Source organism: Miniopterus natalensis, chromosome 9, assembly GCF_054644295.1.
Source record: "Miniopterus natalensis isolate mMinNat1 chromosome 9, mMinNat1.hap1, whole genome shotgun sequence".
Taxonomy (NCBI): Eukaryota; Metazoa; Chordata; class Mammalia; order Chiroptera; family Miniopteridae; genus Miniopterus; species Miniopterus natalensis.
In genome coordinates, this window is record NC_142089.1 from 11,421,816 (window position 1) to 11,440,522 (window position 18,707).

An 18,707-nucleotide genomic window follows, 5' to 3' on the forward strand; every position below is an offset into this window, starting at 1 on the left:
TTGAGAGTTGTGTTTGGAGCAGTTCTCACTGTTAGGGAGACCTCGAGGCAGTGCTGCTACTTCTGTGATTGCTTTTTTTGCTTCTTCCAGGAGGCCTGTGCCCTTCAATATTACTTCTTGATACTGTGGAGGATCCTAGGAATTTTACCACCATCAAAGACTTACATGAACCAGCTGGCCATGAACTCGCCTGAGATGAGTGAATGTGACATCTTACACACCCTGCGGTGGTCTTCTCGCCTCCGGATCAGCTCCTATGTCAACTGGATAAAGGTACCACAGTGGAATACAGAGCTTGCTGCCAAGGGGTACCCTGTAGTCTCTGTGCTGCTGGAAGCTTTTAAATGTAAGGGTAATGAAAGCTTCAGACTCTGTCTGTATTGACCTTCTGAATGCTTGTTTCTTGCTGTCCAAATAGGATCACCTTATCAAACAGGGAATGAAGGCTGAACACGCCGGTTCTCTTCTAGAACTGGCTGCCACCAAGTGCAGCTCAGTGAAATACGATGTTGAAATTGTGGAGGAATACTTTGCTCGACAGGTATGCTAGTTTTGGATCCATATGATGGAATTTGGCTTTTGCCACAGCCTTTTGCCACAACTCATTGATATCTTGGTATTTTTAAAGATCTCATCATTCTGTAGCATCGACTGTACCACCATCTTGCAGCTCCATGAAATTCCTAGTCTGCAGTCCATCTACACCCTTGATGCTGCTATCTCGAAGGTCCAGGTCTCTTTGGATGAGCACTTTTCTAAGATGGCTGCCGAGACCGATCCTCACAAGTCATCTGAGATCACCAAGAACCTCCTCCCGGCCACACTGCAGCTCATCGACACCTATGCGTCATTCACTAGGTGTGGGGGGCTGCCTGCCCAGAGGTGGCAGAAAGGGAGAGTTTAGATCCTTGGGTGGTTTACTTTCTTCAGGATTCTGAAAATTCCTAAAATTGAGCTTTGTAGTTCTAAGTACTGTTCACTCTTCAGATCCCCATGACAGAATTTTATGGGTTTTCGTTTTTATCAGCTTAGGTTTTTTTTCTCTTTTTCTTTTCTTTCTTCTCTGATATGAAGGGAGGGGAATTTTCAGATAGTTCAGTAAGAGTCAAGAGAAAGTTTAATTTTTATAAACCTTTTAATATTTTCTAGCATTTTACTTGTGAGGTACAAAGGACGTACAAAGAAAGATAATGTAGTTTTTCTAAGCTCTGTCATTTGTTTTCACTAAGATGAAGCTGTTTAGATTTTATGGTATGTAGTTAGAGAAACAAATTCTCAATGAGTTAGAGTACATCGCATGCCATGTATATTTGTTTGTTCTTCATGCTGTCAAAATATTTTAGAATTCATTTTCAGTGTATAAAAATAGGGAGATTATTCACAAATCAAAGTTTCTCGCCTTTTTTGTGTTGGAAGTACTGGCAGAACTGGGCCTGACTTCCCACGTGTCAGTAACAAACCAGAGCTGCACTTGGAGTGACTACGCTTGTAGCCGTGCTCCCTGGGCCCCTTTAAGCTCATTTATTTTGTCTGGTCCCTGTAGGATTTCACTGTTTAGCTCCTATGGGGCTTTTATGTCAACAGGGACTTGGATCTTTGTAAACCTTTAACCAATGTCTTTTAATGTAAATGCCTTACAGTACAGAGAGGATTGTTGCCTGAGGCAAATTTTTGAACAAATACGTATGAGCAATAAACATGAATAACAAATATGACTACTTGCTGTGTGCCAAGTGGTTTTCTAGGTGCTAGGGTATAGCAGTGGCAAAGCTACGGCCCTGCCCTCTGGGAGCTTATAGGCTTTAATCTGGCCAATTAGGCCAATACTTTCTAAATAGAACTGTTACTAGATGTTTCCGGGCAAGTAAGTTTGGGAACTGCTGGGTAAATAAAACAGTTTTTATTTTATTTTATTTTTATTATTATTTAAAACATCTTTATTGATTTCAGAGAGAGGAAAGGAGGGGGGGAGAGAGATGAAAGTTTTTAAAACATACGCACATATATACACACTTCTCAGAGCCTTTATACATTGCCAATCTTCCAAGGCCAGGGGGAGAAGGGTCGATAACAGTATTCACTGTTTCCTGAACTCATTTATATTTAAATTATGATTTGGGAGCATTTCAGAGAATGTGATATTCTTTGGGAAACAGTTACCCATTGGAATTCTTTTTTTTTTTTTTTTTTTTTAAAGCAGAAGCCTTTTTTTTTTAATGTCTTTATTCATTTCAGAGAGAGGAAAGGAGAGGGAGAGAGAGAGATAGAAACATCAATTATGAGAGAGTCATTGATCGGCTGCCTCCTGCACTCCCCCGACTGGGGATCGAGCCCACAACCCGGGTATGTGCCCTGACCGGGAATCGAACCCTGATCGCCTGGATCCTAGGTCGATGCTCAACCGCTGAGCCACGCCCGGCCGGGCCCCATTGGAATTCTTAAGAGACCAGAAAGGGGCATGAGCTATCAACTACAGCTTATTTATTTATTTATTTATTTATTTATTTATTTTATTTTAATTTTTTTAAATTTTGTTATTGTTTAAAATATTACAGATGTCCCTTTTTCTCCCCTATAGCATATTTAATAGATTAGGAAACAGGTACAGGTTTTTCCAACTTTTCCAGGGTTAGTTTCTCCTATCTATGATAGAAGTAGTTTCCTTCAACTTTCACATATCCCACTATTTTTTCTTCAGAGCCTATTTGCTACAGAACTTTAATGAAGAGGGATCCACTGAAAAACCTTCCCAGGAGAAATTGCACGGCTTTGCTGCTGTTTTAGCTATTGGCTCTAGTAGGTGCAAGGCGAACACACTGGGTAAGTGAGTGTGCTGTTGCAGAATATGGTTATGACCAGTATGATCAGTACTATCCTGAATTTCAGGCTTTAAATAACCTTTTGATGTTCAGATATTCTCACTTTTAGAAATCAAATTTCACTACTTCCTTGAATGCTGTTCTTCATCACTCCTCCCCTAAGGCTTATCTTAAGGAGAAGAGGGGTCAAAGCAGTGCTTCCTCATAGAAGGAGCAGCAGATATTTAATAGTGATTTTAGCTCGACTTGTAATGACTTGCCCTCACTTTGCGTCTTGTTTTTAGTTGTCTGCTTTACCTGCAAGATTAGAAAGTGAGTCATGGTGGGAAACGAAAAGCTTACAGTTGAGATCGTTGGCTGTTAAGCAGTTAGCTAGTTCTTGGATGTAATGCTGCTGTGGAGCTATCCATCACCCGTCTCAGCTGCATTAATAATTATTTTGACAGCCTGGGCTGTGGTACTGCTTGTTCTTGCATTCGGCCTGGCTTTTGAAATGCTGTGGCCAATTCTTTCTCTCTTGTGATAATTCCTTGTTCTTTTTGTTGCTGCCAGGTCCAGCACTGGTTCAGAATTTGCCGTCGTCGGTGCAGGGGGTATGTGAGTCCTGGAACAACATCAACACCAATGAATTTCCCAACATCGGATCCTGGGTGAGTGTCTGGCCTTCCGGGAGTAGGGATGCAAAGCGCCAGTCCTTCTGTGCACTACTCCTGTTCTTCAGGCTGAAAGTAGCTACGAAGAGACCTTCCCGTGCTGCCATTGTATTTGCTATGGCTGAGGCGTTCATCAAAGCTTTGAATTACGCAAACGATACCCATATGGTCTTTTTGCTAAGAAGTCTGTGTTACCATATTATAGGACAACCACTTTGTTACTACGAACCTCAGTTTTCTTCATCTGTTAAACACTGGGATGTGAAAATTGAGTATATTAAATGTGAAGGGTCTAGCACATTATCTGGCATGAATTCTCAGTAAATGTTAACTCTTTCCATTTTAGGTTATGTCAAGAAAATATGCTTCTCGTGTCATAATTTTATGGGATAGCTTTTAGGTTCTCTAGGCTTTTAGAAGACTGTTAGGCTTCTCTGTTTACTTGAACTTTGTGTACTCTTTACTGAGATTACCTCTATATACAGATTATTCTGTGATTACAGTTCTTTGGAAAAGCCAACTATTATAATCTTGTTTCCCCTGCTTTGTAACTGTGACTTTGGTTTACATCACCTGGAGCTATAGTACAAGGATAATTAAGATTTATAATGGAGGCCCAGATTGCAAAATCCAGATCCTTCTCAGTTTTTAGACACAACAGTTTTCACGTTGAATATACAGTTGACCCTTGAACAATGTGGGTTTGAAATGTGCGTGTCCACTTACAGGTGGATTTTTCATTTGACCTGTGCAGTTCAATCTGGTGGTATTCAAGGATCAATTTCAGGGTTGGGAACCTGTGTATGTGGAGGCCTGAATGTGGTTATATGCAGATTTTTGACTATATGGGAGATCGGCACCCATAACCTCCAAGTTGGCCAGGGTCAAAAGTAGTATATTCTAATTATTTGGAAAGTGATATTGGGTATCTTAACTTTGCACTAACTAAACTGTAACTTAACCTTAACTTTTAAAATTTTAAATTAACTTTGTACTAACTAAAATTTGTTAGATGCTTTCTCCACTCCACCAGCTTTCCTTCCCAGGATGAACAGTAGTGTATACCTGCTAGAGCCATTGTCTGTAAGCCTCAACAGGGCCTTAGTTTATGTCAGCTTGGTTTCTTTTTTCCCCATGTGAGAATTTTATCCTGGGTAGGTAGATGGCCTGTCCATTCATGTTTGTTTTGCCTCCATTCAGCGAAATGCATTTGCCAATGACACCATCCCTTCAGAGAGTTACATCAGTGCTGTGCAGGCTGCTCACCTGGGGACTCTTTGTGGCCAAAGTCTGCCCCTCGCTGCTTCCCTGAAGCACACCCTCCTCTCACTGGTCAGGTTGACTGGAGATCTTATTGTGTGAGTACCTGCTATGTGAAATTAGCTACATAATAATGCCTTTGTGCATGCTTCTGTAGCAGAAAGCCTGTTGCTTTAGAAGTATGAGCGTTCACCTAGGATGATTTTTAACTTAGTTCTGAAGGGAAGCAGAGTACTTCCTCCCCTCTCTGTGCAGTATTTTGTGGAAAAGGCATGCTGGCTTTAGATCATACTGTCACTTGGAGGTGCTCTGGGTATAAATTTTAAGGTGACAGAGATGTATTTGAAATCATGTTTTTTTCAGAATCATAACGGGAGTTAGACATTGGCATTTGGGGATTAGGGCAGGCCAGGGAGCGGTTATTTTGTCTTCCTGTACCCAGGTCACGGGTGAAGTCCTATATCACATTGCCTTAAAAGTGATCCAGATTCCTGGCAGTTCTTCTACAAAAGTTATCTGGGATGGGTTGCTAGCTTAGGTTTTAGTTAATTTTCTTTTCTGAGTATCATAAAATATATCTTACTATTTTAATAAATGAATTTTTCGTATGGAAATGAGTTTTGCTTCTGATATAACAATGAAAAAATTGGAAATTATGTGATTGCATCTATGTAAAAAACAACTATAAAGGAAAAAAAGGCTAGAATAAAAGTCCTTCCCTTCAATAATGATTGAATTGCCCTATTTCCCCTCACCCCCATCCCCCTCAGCCCTTTGGAGGAGTATATTCACTAACTTGGTTCCATTTTCTCGGTTGAAGTTGGTCTGATGAGATGAACCCGCCTCAGGTAATTCGGACCCTGCTTCCCCTTCTGTTGGAGTCGAGCACTGAGAGTGTCGCTGAGATCAGTAGCAACTCCCTGGAGCGCATCCTGGGCCCGGCGGAGTCTGATGAGTTCTTGGCTCGTGTGTATGAAAAGCTGATCACTGGTTGTTACAACATTCTGGCCAATCATGCGGATCCCAATAGGTGAGCCTGATAGAGGAGATCAGCCAGGTTCCTGTGACCTGCTACTCTCAGTGAAATGTACCAACACAGGCTCCTTTATGTCATTAATTGATAGCTGCTTATTGTGCTTTTTAACAAAGTTCTGTACTTGTGTGCACTTCATGTTCTTGTGGACATATGTGAAAGGTTATTTGGAATCCTCTTTTGTGATTAATTCTTAGGAATGAACATGAAAAATATGGAAGGCTTAAATGTTCAGATTTGGAAACTTGAAATATTTCAAAAGATGCTTATGAAGCGCTGTACTAGATGTCATAAGTGTACAAAGAAACTGATAAAATTTCTAATATTTTTATGATGAAGTTTCTGAGATGGGTGGTCAGTGGAATTAGGTAGTTTCACAGCATTGTTTGACTTTGATAGTTTAGGCCATGTTGATGTGGGTGAGCCATAAAGAATAGTTGAGTAAGCTTTAGTTTTACCCCACTGAGAACTGTGTAAGTAAAAGGTTTAAGTACTGGGATTTCCTTACTTTATGTTATTGAAGAGACCAGAGTTTTTTTGGGAGGGGGGCTCCTTTCCCCCCACTTCCCTTTCCTCCCTCCCTACCTCCTTTTCTTCCATAACAGTAATGGACCTTTGGACTTTTAGCCATTGACTACAGCAGTTATCTCAGAGTCTAGGAATTTTTTTGTTTTATTACAATTTAATTTATCAAATATTTATTGAGTACTTACTGTGTGCCAGGCTTTATGCTTTTGACTACACAAAATTGAATATTACCTTCAACGTTTAGTCAAAAACAAAGTTTAGGTTTTTAAAAATAAGTGTTAGTGATTGAAACAGACCTCCTTTTTGCTAGTTAATTTTTCTTTATGATCCTCAGTGGACTGGATGAATCCATCTTGGAGGAATGTCTCCAATATTTGGAAAAGCAACTAGAAAGCAGCCAGGCTCGTAAAGCCATGGAGGAATTTTTCTCTGACAGGTGAGCTGTGTTTTGTTTTATTCAGTGAACATTTTTTGAATGCCTCCTGGAAGCAAGGAGCTATTATGTTGACTTAGGCGTTCTTTCTCAAAGAATACTTCTAGGACTGCTTAGGTGTGCAAACAGTATCTTGGAGGGGGCTTAGGTTAATTGTGGACTCCTTGAGGTTGTTGATGAGGCATTGATTTCATGAACACCTTGTGTTGTTGACCCACAAATGGCCAGTCCCCCTGGTGGAGAGGAGATTGTGAAGAATTAGAAATGGGTGGCTTAATGTGCCTCTCTCCTTTTTTGCCCTTTCTGCCTCCCAGTGGAGAACTTGTGCAGATCATGATGGCAACAGCCAATGAGAACCTCTCTGCTAGATTCTGTAATCGAGTTTTGAAATTCTTCACCAAACTCTTCCAGCTGAGTGAGTAACAGCTTTTAGTAATCTTCTTATGGGAACTTTGATGTCCGGCTAATACTGTGCATATCTTCTGCCCGAGTGTAACTATAGCATGAAAACGCTAGCAAGTGGAGAAAATCCCTCAGAGAAAGTTCTGAAGGAAGTTGAAAACTTGCTTGAAGCCTTTCCCTTTCCTGGCTCACAGTTTGTGCCTTGCTTCCTTTCCCCCCACTCTCCTTCACTGACCTTGGCCTCTTGGTCTATTCCCAGCTGAGAAGAGTCCTAACCCAAGCCTGCTGCATCTCTGCGGCTCTCTGGCACAGCTGGCTTGCGTGGAGCCTGTGCGTCTCCAGGCGTGGCTCACTCGCATGACTACATCGCCCCCCAAAGATTCCGATCAGCTGGATATGATTCAGGAGAACCGGCAGCTGTTGCAGTTACTGACTACATACATTGTCCGGGAAAACAGGTAGAACAACTGCATTTATTTCATGTGGCCCTAAGGACTCCAGAAATGTGTGGAGAGCTTTTGCAGAGATCTTTCCTTTAAGCATCAGTCAGTATCTTCAGTGACTCCATAGCTCCCTTCGCTAGAGTCAAGGACTCTAGTAGAGCTCCTTTTTTAAAAAAATATGTTTTTAATGATTTCAGAGAGAGGAAGGGAGAGGGATAGAAACATCAATGATGAAAGAGTCATGGGTCAGCTGCCTCCTACACGCCCTCTGCTGGGGATCGAGCCTGAAACCTGGGCATGTGCCCTGACTGGGAGTCGAACTGTGATCTGGTTCATAAGTCAACTGTGATCTGGTTCATAAGTCAACACTCAACCACTGAGCCATGCCAGCTGGGCTGGAGCTCGTTTTTTTCCTGGAAAAACTTTTGCAATGATTTGGCTTGTTGGTTGTAACATAGATGAAAGTTTCGTGCTGTAGGAGCCCAAGTCCAAAGTGTATATATAGTCATGTATTTAATGTTTAATTTAAGACTTCCTTTAATTACTCTTACACATTTAGAGGTACATGGTGTCAGATTCCTGTTGATTACTCACCAGTTTGCTGTTTCTTTTCTACCAGCCAAGTTGGGGAAGGTGTGTGTGCTGTGCTTCTGGGTACCCTGATCCCCATGGCAACAGAGATGCTGGCCAATGGTGATGGAACTGGCTTTCCTGAACTCATGGTTGTGATGGCCACCCTGGCCAGTGCAGGTCAAGGTGCTGGCCATCTTCAGCTTCACAATGCTGCTGTGGACTGGCTAAGTAGATGGTAAGATGATGAAATTGGAGGAATCCATCTGTAGGTTACAACATTGCTCTTAGATAGAAGGGGATAAGTAATTGCAGGTTATTTTGTTTGTAGCTCAGAGTGAGCAAAAAAGAAACTTGACTCTCTGCCGTTTTATTGGGGACTGAAGTAGCCAGTAACTCTCTTCACCTTAGACTTAATCTTCACTGTTTTCTTAGTAGGGTTTCCTGTTCATGATTCCTAGAAGTCTTGGGGAAAGTATCTAAGTGTCAGGGATAAGGACAGAGCACCCCAAACCTCTGATTACCTGCATAGTTTTCTAAGAATGCCTTCGCTTCATAGTGTCCACAAATTGATGCAAGATTTATGACGCTGCTCCCTTCCTTTGGTTTGTCTGATTCTGTGCCTCTCTTCCCCCTTTTTCTTTGGGATAGCAAGAAATACCTGTCGCAGAAGAATGTGGTTGAAAAACTGAATGCCAATGTAATGCATGGAAAGGTAAGAAAAGTGAGGAGTGACAACAGTCAGGGTGGTGATTCTGTGTTTGTGGTCAGGCAGAAGTCTCTCCTTGATATTGGCTTCTGTCCCTGGCCAGCCGTCGGAGGAGAAGGCTGCAGTCTGAAAAACCTAGCGACGTGTGATTGCTAACTGTGTGCCCTTTGGTACCTTTTGGGAGGCAAGAAGTGGTTGGAAGGAAATAATGTAGTAAATAAGCATCCACCAGAATCCTTCCTAAAACTTAGTGAACTTCAGCTATTTTTAGCTACTGCTGTGCTATGGAAAACTGTCCCCTGTTCCTGCACTGGATCTATGTGCTCTTGAGAGGAGGTGTTATGTGAGTTACAGACGGGCGACCTCTTCAGCTCCAGTCTAGATACTAGATGGTATACTTTGCCTGAGGGTTCAGGTCACTATACTGAGAAAAAGCATTTGAAATGCAAAAAGAAATCTTGCATATCCCCCCCCCATTCGTGAACCTGGCATAGGTGGCTAAGAACAAATGACTGCCCTTTGAGACCCACCGCAGCGCCATTAATTTCTCCCTCTTATCCTGCTAACCCTTGTCCTTTCAGCTCTGAACTGTCAGTGCAGAGCGAGGAGCTGAGAAAGCTGGGGCTTTGATGCCAGGCTGTGGGTTTTTCAGGCAAGCACAAACCGCCTGCAAAGGGTTGCTGGACATTTTTTCAGTTGCGCCCTGAAGCTGTTTCTCCTCTACTGTATTGATTTAAAATCCAGTAATTAAATGTCTTTCACTAATGGTTAAAAAATGCTAATGGTAGAAAAATGCTAGTGAGAGCCTACTCATACTTTTAATTTAGTCTTTCCTTGAGTGAGTTTTGTTTTCATTTTCCCCCCTTTTCCTAATTTCAGTTTTACTTCATTTTATAAGATTTTATAAAGACTCATCTTTGTGCTTAAGAATAAATGAGTACATAGTAATTCAGTACAATTTATTTATTTTTACTTTTTAAAATATGTCTTTATTGATTTCAGAGAGAGGAAGGGAGAGGGCGCACGAGAGAGATAGAAACATCAATGATGAGAGAGTCATTGATCAGCTGCCTCCTGCACGCCGCCACTGGGGATCGAGCCCGCAACCTGAGCATGTTCCCTGACTGGGAATCGAATCACGATCTCCTTGATCATAGGTTGATGCTCAATCGCTCAGCCATGGCCGGCCAGGCCCAGTACAATTTATTGACCAGCCACATGTGGTCATTGCGCTAAAAGTTGGGGAAATGGATAATTAAATCACTTTTTTTTTTTCTTTTATACCATCCTCTGAAATTGGACTTTATTGGGAAAAGCTTGAGAAAACATAGTTTCCATAATAATGAAACATGGACGACCAAGGTTCCATGGTGGGGTGGTCTTCTCTTGTAGCATGTGGTCGTCCTGGAGTGCACATGCCATATTATGTCTTACTTGGCTGATGTCACCAACGCACTGAGCCAGAGTAACGGTCAAGGCCCAAGTCACCTCTCGGTGGATGGGGAAGAGCGGGCCATTGAGGTGGACTCAGACTGGGTGGAGGAGTTGGCAGTGGAAGAGGAAGACTCCCAAGCTGAGGATTCAGTAAGTACCAAGTAACTGCCCAGGTAACCACAGGGTAATTCCTGACTGGCACTTGCAGAGCTCACACTAACAAGCCCGTGGCCCTTTCTCTCAGCCCCTGTGAGCTTCAAAACTTCACAGTCCTTATTGCTTTCTCCCAGCTTATTAATGCCAGAATGTTTCTCCAGGCCTGTAGAGCAAACTGTCGGGACCTAATCTCTTGTTAATAAGCATATGCCTTCTTCATCCAGAGTCAATTATCATGCCTTAGTTTTTGCATCCGAAATGGAGTTTCAGGGATGAGTTCTTCATGGGAATGGTGTGAGCTCCCTTGTTAGAGAAAGCATAAAATTTCTCTTTTTTTAAACCACAGCACTCTGACGTCTCACCTGAAATTGTAGCACATTTATACTGCAAGCCATTTCCAATTGGAGCAGGTTTTACATGTCATTTATGAGTCAACCGTTTACATAGGTTGTATTTTTGTGGGTGTTTGGAGGGGTAAGTTTCTAATTAAAAGACTTATTATCTTTGAAGGATGAAGATTCTCTTTGCAATAAACTCTGCACTTTCACCATCACTCAGAAAGAATTCATGAACCAGCACTGGTAAGAGTAGCTCCTCCTTTTAGGTGAGGGTTTGCCAGGCCTTGGGTGTCGGGGCTTCTGGGCTCATTCACTGGCTCTTGTTCTTTGTAGGTACCACTGCCACACCTGCAAAATGGTTGACGGGGTGGGTGTGTGCACAGTGTGTGCCAAGGTGTGCCACAAGGATCACGAGATTTCCTATGCCAAGTATGGATCCTTCTTCTGTGACTGTGGAGCCAAGGAAGATGGCAGCTGTTTGGTGAGAGATTGGAACATTTGCTGGGCTAAACAGGGTGGCTTGTTAGTGACATGAGAATGCTTAAGCCAAACTGGGAAATTCTCATGTCACCTTCATGGTGACCTGGGCCTAGGAGTAAATTCTGATTCTGTCACCGATCATGGCTTAAGCACTTCACTTAGAAGGTTAGAACTTGCAGGGTCATTTGAGATCTTGCAGTTTTTTTCTAAGACCCTCTCCATAATTTCAGATGTTAAAATCAAGACCTGTTGCTGTGTGAGTTTTAGATATTAGGTGAATACCATGAAGGTCAGAATTCTGGCCTTTGGATGTCTTTTATATGGTTAGCCAGTTTCTCCTTTGAATCAGATTTTCCTCCAGGATTTTAGGCAATGTTTCATCTGTGCTTGGGGCAAGAGCTTAGGGCCTCTGACGTTTTCTGTCCCTAGGCGCTGGTGAAGCGAACACCTAGCAGTGGCATGAGCTCCACCATGAAGGAGTCAGCATTTCAAAGTGAACCCAGGGTTTCAGAGAGTCTGGTGCGCCATACCAGCACATCCCCAGCTGACAAGGCCAAAGTCACCATCAGCGATGGCAAGGGTGCTGACGAGGAGAAGCCCAAGAAGAGCAGCCTGTGCCGCACAGTGGAGGGCTGCCGGGAGGAGCTGCAGAACCAGGTGGGCTCTGATGGCGCCCAGCACTGTGGGCAGAGGGCAACACCTGGCAGGTGGTTCATGAGCGAACAATGCACAGGGCTGTTTTTGCAGCTCTCCTGCTGGGACTTGGAGCTGTTTCCCCTTCCTCCAAGTTCACTCATTTCCACAGAGGGAATATGAATTATATGTGTTGTCAGTCATACCTGATCGAGGAGGATGTATCACTGAGGTGTGTTGTGGGGGCTTGAGGGAGGGTAAGTTTCGGTTTCTCGGTCAGGGTTCCTCATCTGAAGCCTAGGATACAGAACATGATTTGCGTGATTATTTTCTCTATGTTCCCAAGGATGGTACATAACTAGAACCATTCTGATTTCACAGGAGAGAAGTTAATTAATTGTGCATGGTGGACACGATTGAGCATTGGGGTGTCTGTGAGTCTCCTGGTTTAGAGAGATTGCTCTAGAGTTAGTAGCGTAGTGACATACTGATTGGAATCAAATTCAGTATTGCGAGACAGGAGATTCTCCATAGTGGATTCTGAAGGTGACACTGGCAGGATTCTGATGATGCGTGTGACCCATTATTTTTCCATCTTTTGGTTTTTTTTTTCATTTGTGTATTTGGATTTTTCTCAGGCCAATTTCTCCTTCGCTCCTCTCGTGTTAGACATGCTCAATTTCCTCATGGATGCCATTCAGACCAACTTTCAGCAGGCTTCGGCCGTGGGGAGCAGCAGCCGGGCTCAGCAAGCCCTCCGTGAGCTGCATACGGTGGACAAGGTGGTTGAGATGACAGACCAGCTCATGGTGAGTGTGTCAGCGTTAGGAAACAGATGCCAAAGTGTGCTCGGTACTCTTAAGAAATATTCTTAGAACAATTGATCCCTGGCCATTTAGAACTTAGAACCTAGGGTACCATGACATCTGGTGTGAAAAGCAGCATGTGAGGTATGTCTTCTAAAGAGGTCGTTTGGAGTAAGCCCCCCCTTTCACTTCATATAAACATGTGGACCGCCAACATGTGAGGATCTTCATTTGGAGGAAATTATCATAAAAGTTTCTTCTGTATACAAAATAGAAAATCACCTTATTGCATCTTCTCCTCTAAGGCTCATCTGACTTGTAAAAATAATGTTTGTCCTCTTTTGCTTTAGGTAATTTTCCTTTAGTTCTTCACATGACATGGGTTCTAAGTTCTAAGTCATTGTCCACTTTAAAACCTATGCTCAACACTGACAATAGGGCTTCTGGTGGGGTCTCCCTGGCCTCGTTAGTGGAAGGTAGATGGAAAGTGCAAGAATAAATGAGATGCATGACTGGGTCTCACAAGGTGATTGCTTTTAAGGGAAAAATATTCGCTTGGAAATCCACACACACGCACACGCACACGCACATTTTGCTATTTTATTAAAAACCTTTTACAGTTTACACCTGGTTACACAATAGTGTAAAGATGTTTCTGAATCCGTGTCTTTAAGTCCAACATACCTTAGTGTAAGGAGTATAAGGCACCTATGTAGTCTAGTATGTTTTCTTCACTCAAAGTAACAAACAAAAAAGTTACACTTTTAGAGTAGTGTTTCTTAGACTTACAGGTATTAAAGGTAAAGCTAAAAAGTATTGGAGTGGTGGTGGTGCAAAAAGCTGCTGACTTTTAATTTTCCCAGGTCAGATCAATGAGAAAAAATTCCATGATCACTATCATTTTATTCTTTTAAGAAGGCATTCTAACATTCTTTAAGAGTCAATACTTTATATTAATTAAATTTAGCGTTACACTGCGTTGTTTTTATTAGACTGACAGTAACTTTACAAATTTACCTGTGTCCATGGATAGAGATTGGGCTGCATTGCTTTTGAATGACTTAACTGCAATATCTTAGTCACTTGAATAGTGTGCAGATCCACTTGATCTTGTTTGCCTAATTCTGCCTACTCTCTCTGCTTGCCTCTTTGCCAGGTTCCCACTTTAGGCTCTCAGGAAGGTGCCTTTGAGAATGTTCGGATGAATTACAGTGGAGACCAGGGCCAGACTATTCGACAGCTAATCAGCGCCCATGTGCTCAGGCGGGTGGCTATGTGTGTGCTCTCCTCCCCCCATGGGCGCCGCCAACATTTGGCGGTCAGCCATGAGAAAGGCAAGGTGGGTCCTCTAATTCCTTCCTACTCATTTTAGGTCAGATTTGTCTTAAGTACTTAGTAAAACAGATCGATGACTATGTTCAGATTGGGCCTCTGGGAAAAATCAGGTTCTAAGAATGCTCTAGGGACAGTGTGCAATGAGCATGTCTACTTGAACCCTTAGTGACTTCATTAGACTTAGACCCAGTATGACTAGAACAAAGACTCTGTTTCTCATTAGTAAATTCCCACTCAACATATCCTTCAAGCCCCCAGAGAATGGTAATGACCAGCAGTGACCTACGACAGCATGGCTTCCGGTCTTGCCCAGTTTGGTCACTCTGGAGGGCATAAGAGCTTCATGGGAAGGCTGAGTGTTCTTACGTGGTTCTTCCCTGCCCTCCTAGCCCTCTGAGGACACAGGGAAGTTTATATGTTGTGGTATAGAACCAGTAGAAGGTGAGAGAGTGGTGGGTATATTAACTCATGTTTTCCTGGCGTTTCCATCACAGTAAAGTTATTTTAACATTATCTTAAGTGAAAAACAGACTAGAGATATGAATAGTTTTTAAACAGCTTGAAAACACTTTCAAAAACATTTCATAGTAAACTAGAAAGGACATAATACATAGGAATATTCTTATTTTTATGAACTGATTATACAAAGAGAAATTGGGTTTATTACTCATCTGTTTTGTCCTCACTGGAAGGAGGAAATGAAGACATTCCATATCTTTCTGCCAGGAGAAATAGAGGCTGATATTGGTCTAGGATTTTCCTAAGAGGCCTATCTTCAATAAAAACCTGCAAACTAGTATCCCTATTGAAGAAGCTTTTATTGTTGCTGTGTTCTCTGAGAAGACGAGGGCAAAGAATAAATTGGTAATTGCTCCTTCACAGATCACTGTTCTGCAGCTCTCTGCACTCTTGAAGCAAGCAGATTCCAGCAAAAGGAAGTTGACCCTGACCCGCCTGGCATCTGCCCCAGTCCCCTTTACTGTGCTGAGCCTCACTGGGAATCCATGCAAGGAAGACTACCTGGCTGTGTGTGGGCTGAAGGTAACAGTCTTGATCAGGCTTGATTACCTAGAGCTGTGGACCCTAATCACCTTCTCTCCCCTGTTCTCAGCACCACTTTCTCTTACTGGTTGTTGAGGTTAAACTTAAAAATCATTGGAATGTAAAAGAAATATTTCTCTCAGTTTCTTCCAGATTGTTTTTATGTTGGAATAATCTTTGTATGTTCTTGTAACCTGAATATGTTCCTAGATAGTCTGAATACTGTCTGAAGGCAGGGACTATTAGGGGGGAAAAAAGGAAACATTAGAACTCTGAAGTGAATTGACCTATTTCCAAATCATCTTTCAACCATTCTGCTCCTTAAACTGTGTCCAGGACTGCCACGTGCTGACCTTCAGTAGCTCAGGCTCTGTTTCGGATCACTTGGTGTTGCACCCCCAGTTGGCAACGGGGAACTTCATCATCAAAGCTGTGTGGTTACCTGGTTCACAGACTGAGTTAGCAATTGTCACTGCAGACTTTGTCAAGGTACAGTAACAGCTTTTTGATGATGTAGTCCTAGAATGGTTTTGCTTTTAAATCCAGAATGAATGATCTCCATTGTGTGCTAGCTTCTCCTGGAAATAAAAAATCCTAACATTTTGTTCCCTTTTGTTATATTGCGAGCAGGAGCTTTCTGTGTGTAGGCAATATGAAATCAATTCTACCAAGTGCACGGCTATTACTGGGTACAGAATTGGTTGATGTGTATCTCCCCCTAGTCATTCCCTGAGGGAGAATAAAAGATACTTCGTTCATCACTGCCTAACACTCACCAATTGCAGCTCTTTGGATTTACTAGGATAATTTGGGGATGGGCCTGCAATAGATTTCCCTTATTTCATCTTTCTTCCTTTCATTCTGCAGATTTATGACCTGTCTATTGATGCCTTGAGTCCAACCTTCTACTTTCTCCTGCCGAGCTCAAAGATACGAGATGTTACCTTCCTCTTCAACGAGGAGGGAAAGAACATCATTGTTATCATGTCTTCAGCTGGATACATCTATACTCAGCTCATGGAAGAGGCCAGCAGTGCGCAGCAGGGACCCTTCTATGTCACTAATGTTCTGGAAGTCAACCATGAGGACCTGAAGGTTGGAGCAGATGTTGCTGTTTCCTTCCATTCCCGATTTAATTAGCAGCCCTTCTGTTATAGCTCCTGTTCTTTTTTCTCTTGCTTCTAACTTTTTACCTCATAGCAAGAACTTTCATCCTTTATGACTAAGTGGATTCAACGATGTTTATTTAATTCTCACGTATATTTAAGATTTAGCCCCAGGGATCCCATGCTTAGACTCTAAGAGCCCACAATCTTGATTTAAAACTAATAACTAGCAAAACGGGAAGCTGGTCCCCGAGGCAACATGAGGAGTTAAGGCAGGTATTGTGTCTTTGCCCTGACAGGACAGTAACAGCCAGGTGGCAGGCGGCGGTGTGTCTGTCTACTACTCGCACGTGTTGCAGATGCTGTTCTTTAGCTATTGTCAAGGCAGATCATTCGCGGCCACCATCAGCAGGACAACTCTGGAGGTGTTGCAGCTCTTCTCCATCAACATCAAAAGGTGGGCATGCTCCCTCAGTGTTTAGCTTCATAGGCCCACATTCCACAGGAGAGCTCTACTCCCTCCTGGTGTCTGTTACGAATCTGGTGAAACGTACCTTCTCCAGCACACTGCTCCCTTCCCTGCTGGGTATCTTTAAAATCAAGCAGCATCCAGTGTGGGCAGGTTGGGCTGTCTGCATGGTTTGTCCCCCACCATGGAGACTCTAGGCTGTACCAGGTAGTTTAGGGGGGGCCACTGTCACTCAGAAGGAAAAGCTGTGGTCAAGGCAGCAAACTGGATTTTAATGTGATTACTGAGTTTTGAGAAGGGAAAGTAAGTTTCTCCTAGGCACCATGCTGTCGTAATATCCTTTAAGTTGCTTCCTGGGGGACTCATTGGTCATAGAACATGTACTGGGGGCATGGTTGGGGTTGGGGAGGTAGAGGCTTCCATCAGGTTTCCAGATGATACAGGTGTGTGTGAAGCAGTGAGTTTTATTTAGGGAGGAGGAAGAAGAGGTTTAGGACTTTTTTCCATCTTTTTAATCTGCTCTTGAAGAGCCATTCTAGCACCTTCTCTCTGGCCTCTGTTCTGTGAGTTACCTGGTTTGGGAAGAAAGAAAATAGATATCATTCATGTGTAACTTAAAGTGCTTGGAGATTCTTAATAGGACAGTGGGTCATTAGCTTTAGGCAGCTCCACTGCCCTATGTAGTTGACAACCTATTCCCTTAGACTGTGGAACCTAGCAGTGGAGATCCTAACCAGGACTCCTGCTGTGAGCACATATTGGGGCATATGAGAGTGTATATATGGCTCAGAATAAAACAGACTCGAGGGTAATTGAGTCCCTGGGCAAATACCTTGTTCTGTGAGTCAAGTACTTAGTGAGGGTGGCCTTTAGGTCAAGGACAGCAGTATTAGATGGTGATTGACACTTGACTGGCCACTTTTGTTGTCTACAGTTCCAATGGTGGCAGTAAGACGTCTCCTGCCCTTTGCCAGTGGTCTGAGGTGATGAACCACCCTGGCTTGGTGTGTTGTGTCCAGCAAACCACAGGTGTGCCACTGGTAGTTATGGTGAAACCAGACACTTTTCTTATTCAAGAGATAAAGACTCTCCCTGCTAAAGCAAAGGTCAGTGCCACATTCTCCCATCACTTGAATAGACTGAACCTGGTCTAGTTGTTATTTGTACATTATGCTTCTTTCCCAGCTCTTTCAGTGGCGGTCTATAAAATAATTTGGATCCATTTTTTCCTAGATGCCTGTGGCACCCTTCTGCAGCCCTGCAACTGACTGTGAAACCAGTTGCTTCTCTGCTTCTTTCTCTCTGTAGGTTCAGATCTATAGGTGCAGGAACTAACACCCTCCTTTGTCTCCTTCTCCTAGATCCAAGACATGGTTGCCATTAGGCACACGGCCTGCAATGAGCAGCAGCGGACAACGATGATCTTGCTGTGTGAGGATGGCAGCCTGCGCATCTACATGGCCAATGTGGAGAACACCTCCTACTGGCTTCAGCCATCCCTGCAGCCCAGCAGTGTCATCAGCATAATGAAGCCTGTTCGAAAGCGCAAAACGGCCACCATCAGTAAGGCCCCTCCTCAGGATTGGTGGGGGATGGGATGGTAATCTTTAGATGCTGACTCAGAGTAGACTTGTAAATATCTGTGGAGAGTCCGTGACTCCCACTTACACGTTTTGTAAAGGTAGGGATACGTGCGAGAGTCAAATTTCTGGAGACCACCAGTGTACTGTGTGGCTTTTAGGGACACATTGTACAAATGGGAAGCGCCCATTGGCTCTCCACTTCCAGCCAGCCATTCTTAGGTGCCCAGTAAAGAATTATCTCTTGGACCTTGTTTGGGAGATTTTTCTCTGGGTTTAGGGAAAATAGCTTGCCTGGGGTAAATGTGGGATGGAACTGATTGAGGAGTAGGCTCTTCAGTTGGTTATTTCCCACTGAGTATATCCAGAGTTTGTCTAGAAAGTTTGGAGCCTGTGAGTGTGGGCTCAGCTGGGAGGGGTCTTTGCTTATGGAGTGGGCACAGAGGTGGTAGAGACTACACTTATTGATGCTCTCTGGT

At 43.1% G+C, this 18,707-nt stretch overlaps 1 protein-coding gene across 2 annotated transcripts in view; it reads left to right on the forward strand.

The window, feature by feature from the left end:
- Positions 1-18,707, forward strand: part of UBR4 (ubiquitin protein ligase E3 component n-recognin 4) — a 118,081-nt gene that overhangs the window by 31,758 nt on the left and 67,616 nt on the right. For both annotated transcript variants that reach the window (XM_087820201.1, XM_087820202.1), the window contains exons 23-46: positions 91-273; positions 419-541; positions 629-858; positions 2,699-2,820; positions 3,372-3,469; positions 4,673-4,830; positions 5,553-5,762; positions 6,628-6,729; positions 7,041-7,141; positions 7,388-7,586; positions 8,191-8,379; positions 8,793-8,856; positions 10,243-10,434; positions 10,951-11,021; positions 11,112-11,259; positions 11,688-11,915; positions 12,530-12,700; positions 13,854-14,036; positions 14,915-15,073; positions 15,410-15,562; positions 15,941-16,168; positions 16,479-16,636; positions 17,583-17,754; positions 18,010-18,211. In XM_087820201.1, the coding sequence (XP_087676327.1) occupies positions 91-273; positions 419-541; positions 629-858; positions 2,699-2,820; positions 3,372-3,469; positions 4,673-4,830; positions 5,553-5,762; positions 6,628-6,729; positions 7,041-7,141; positions 7,388-7,586; positions 8,191-8,379; positions 8,793-8,856; positions 10,243-10,434; positions 10,951-11,021; positions 11,112-11,259; positions 11,688-11,915; positions 12,530-12,700; positions 13,854-14,036; positions 14,915-15,073; positions 15,410-15,562; positions 15,941-16,168; positions 16,479-16,636; positions 17,583-17,754; positions 18,010-18,211 (3,844 nt within the window). The remainder of the gene's footprint in view (positions 1-90; positions 274-418; positions 542-628; positions 859-2,698; positions 2,821-3,371; positions 3,470-4,672; positions 4,831-5,552; positions 5,763-6,627; positions 6,730-7,040; positions 7,142-7,387; positions 7,587-8,190; positions 8,380-8,792; positions 8,857-10,242; positions 10,435-10,950; positions 11,022-11,111; positions 11,260-11,687; positions 11,916-12,529; positions 12,701-13,853; positions 14,037-14,914; positions 15,074-15,409; positions 15,563-15,940; positions 16,169-16,478; positions 16,637-17,582; positions 17,755-18,009; positions 18,212-18,707) is intronic.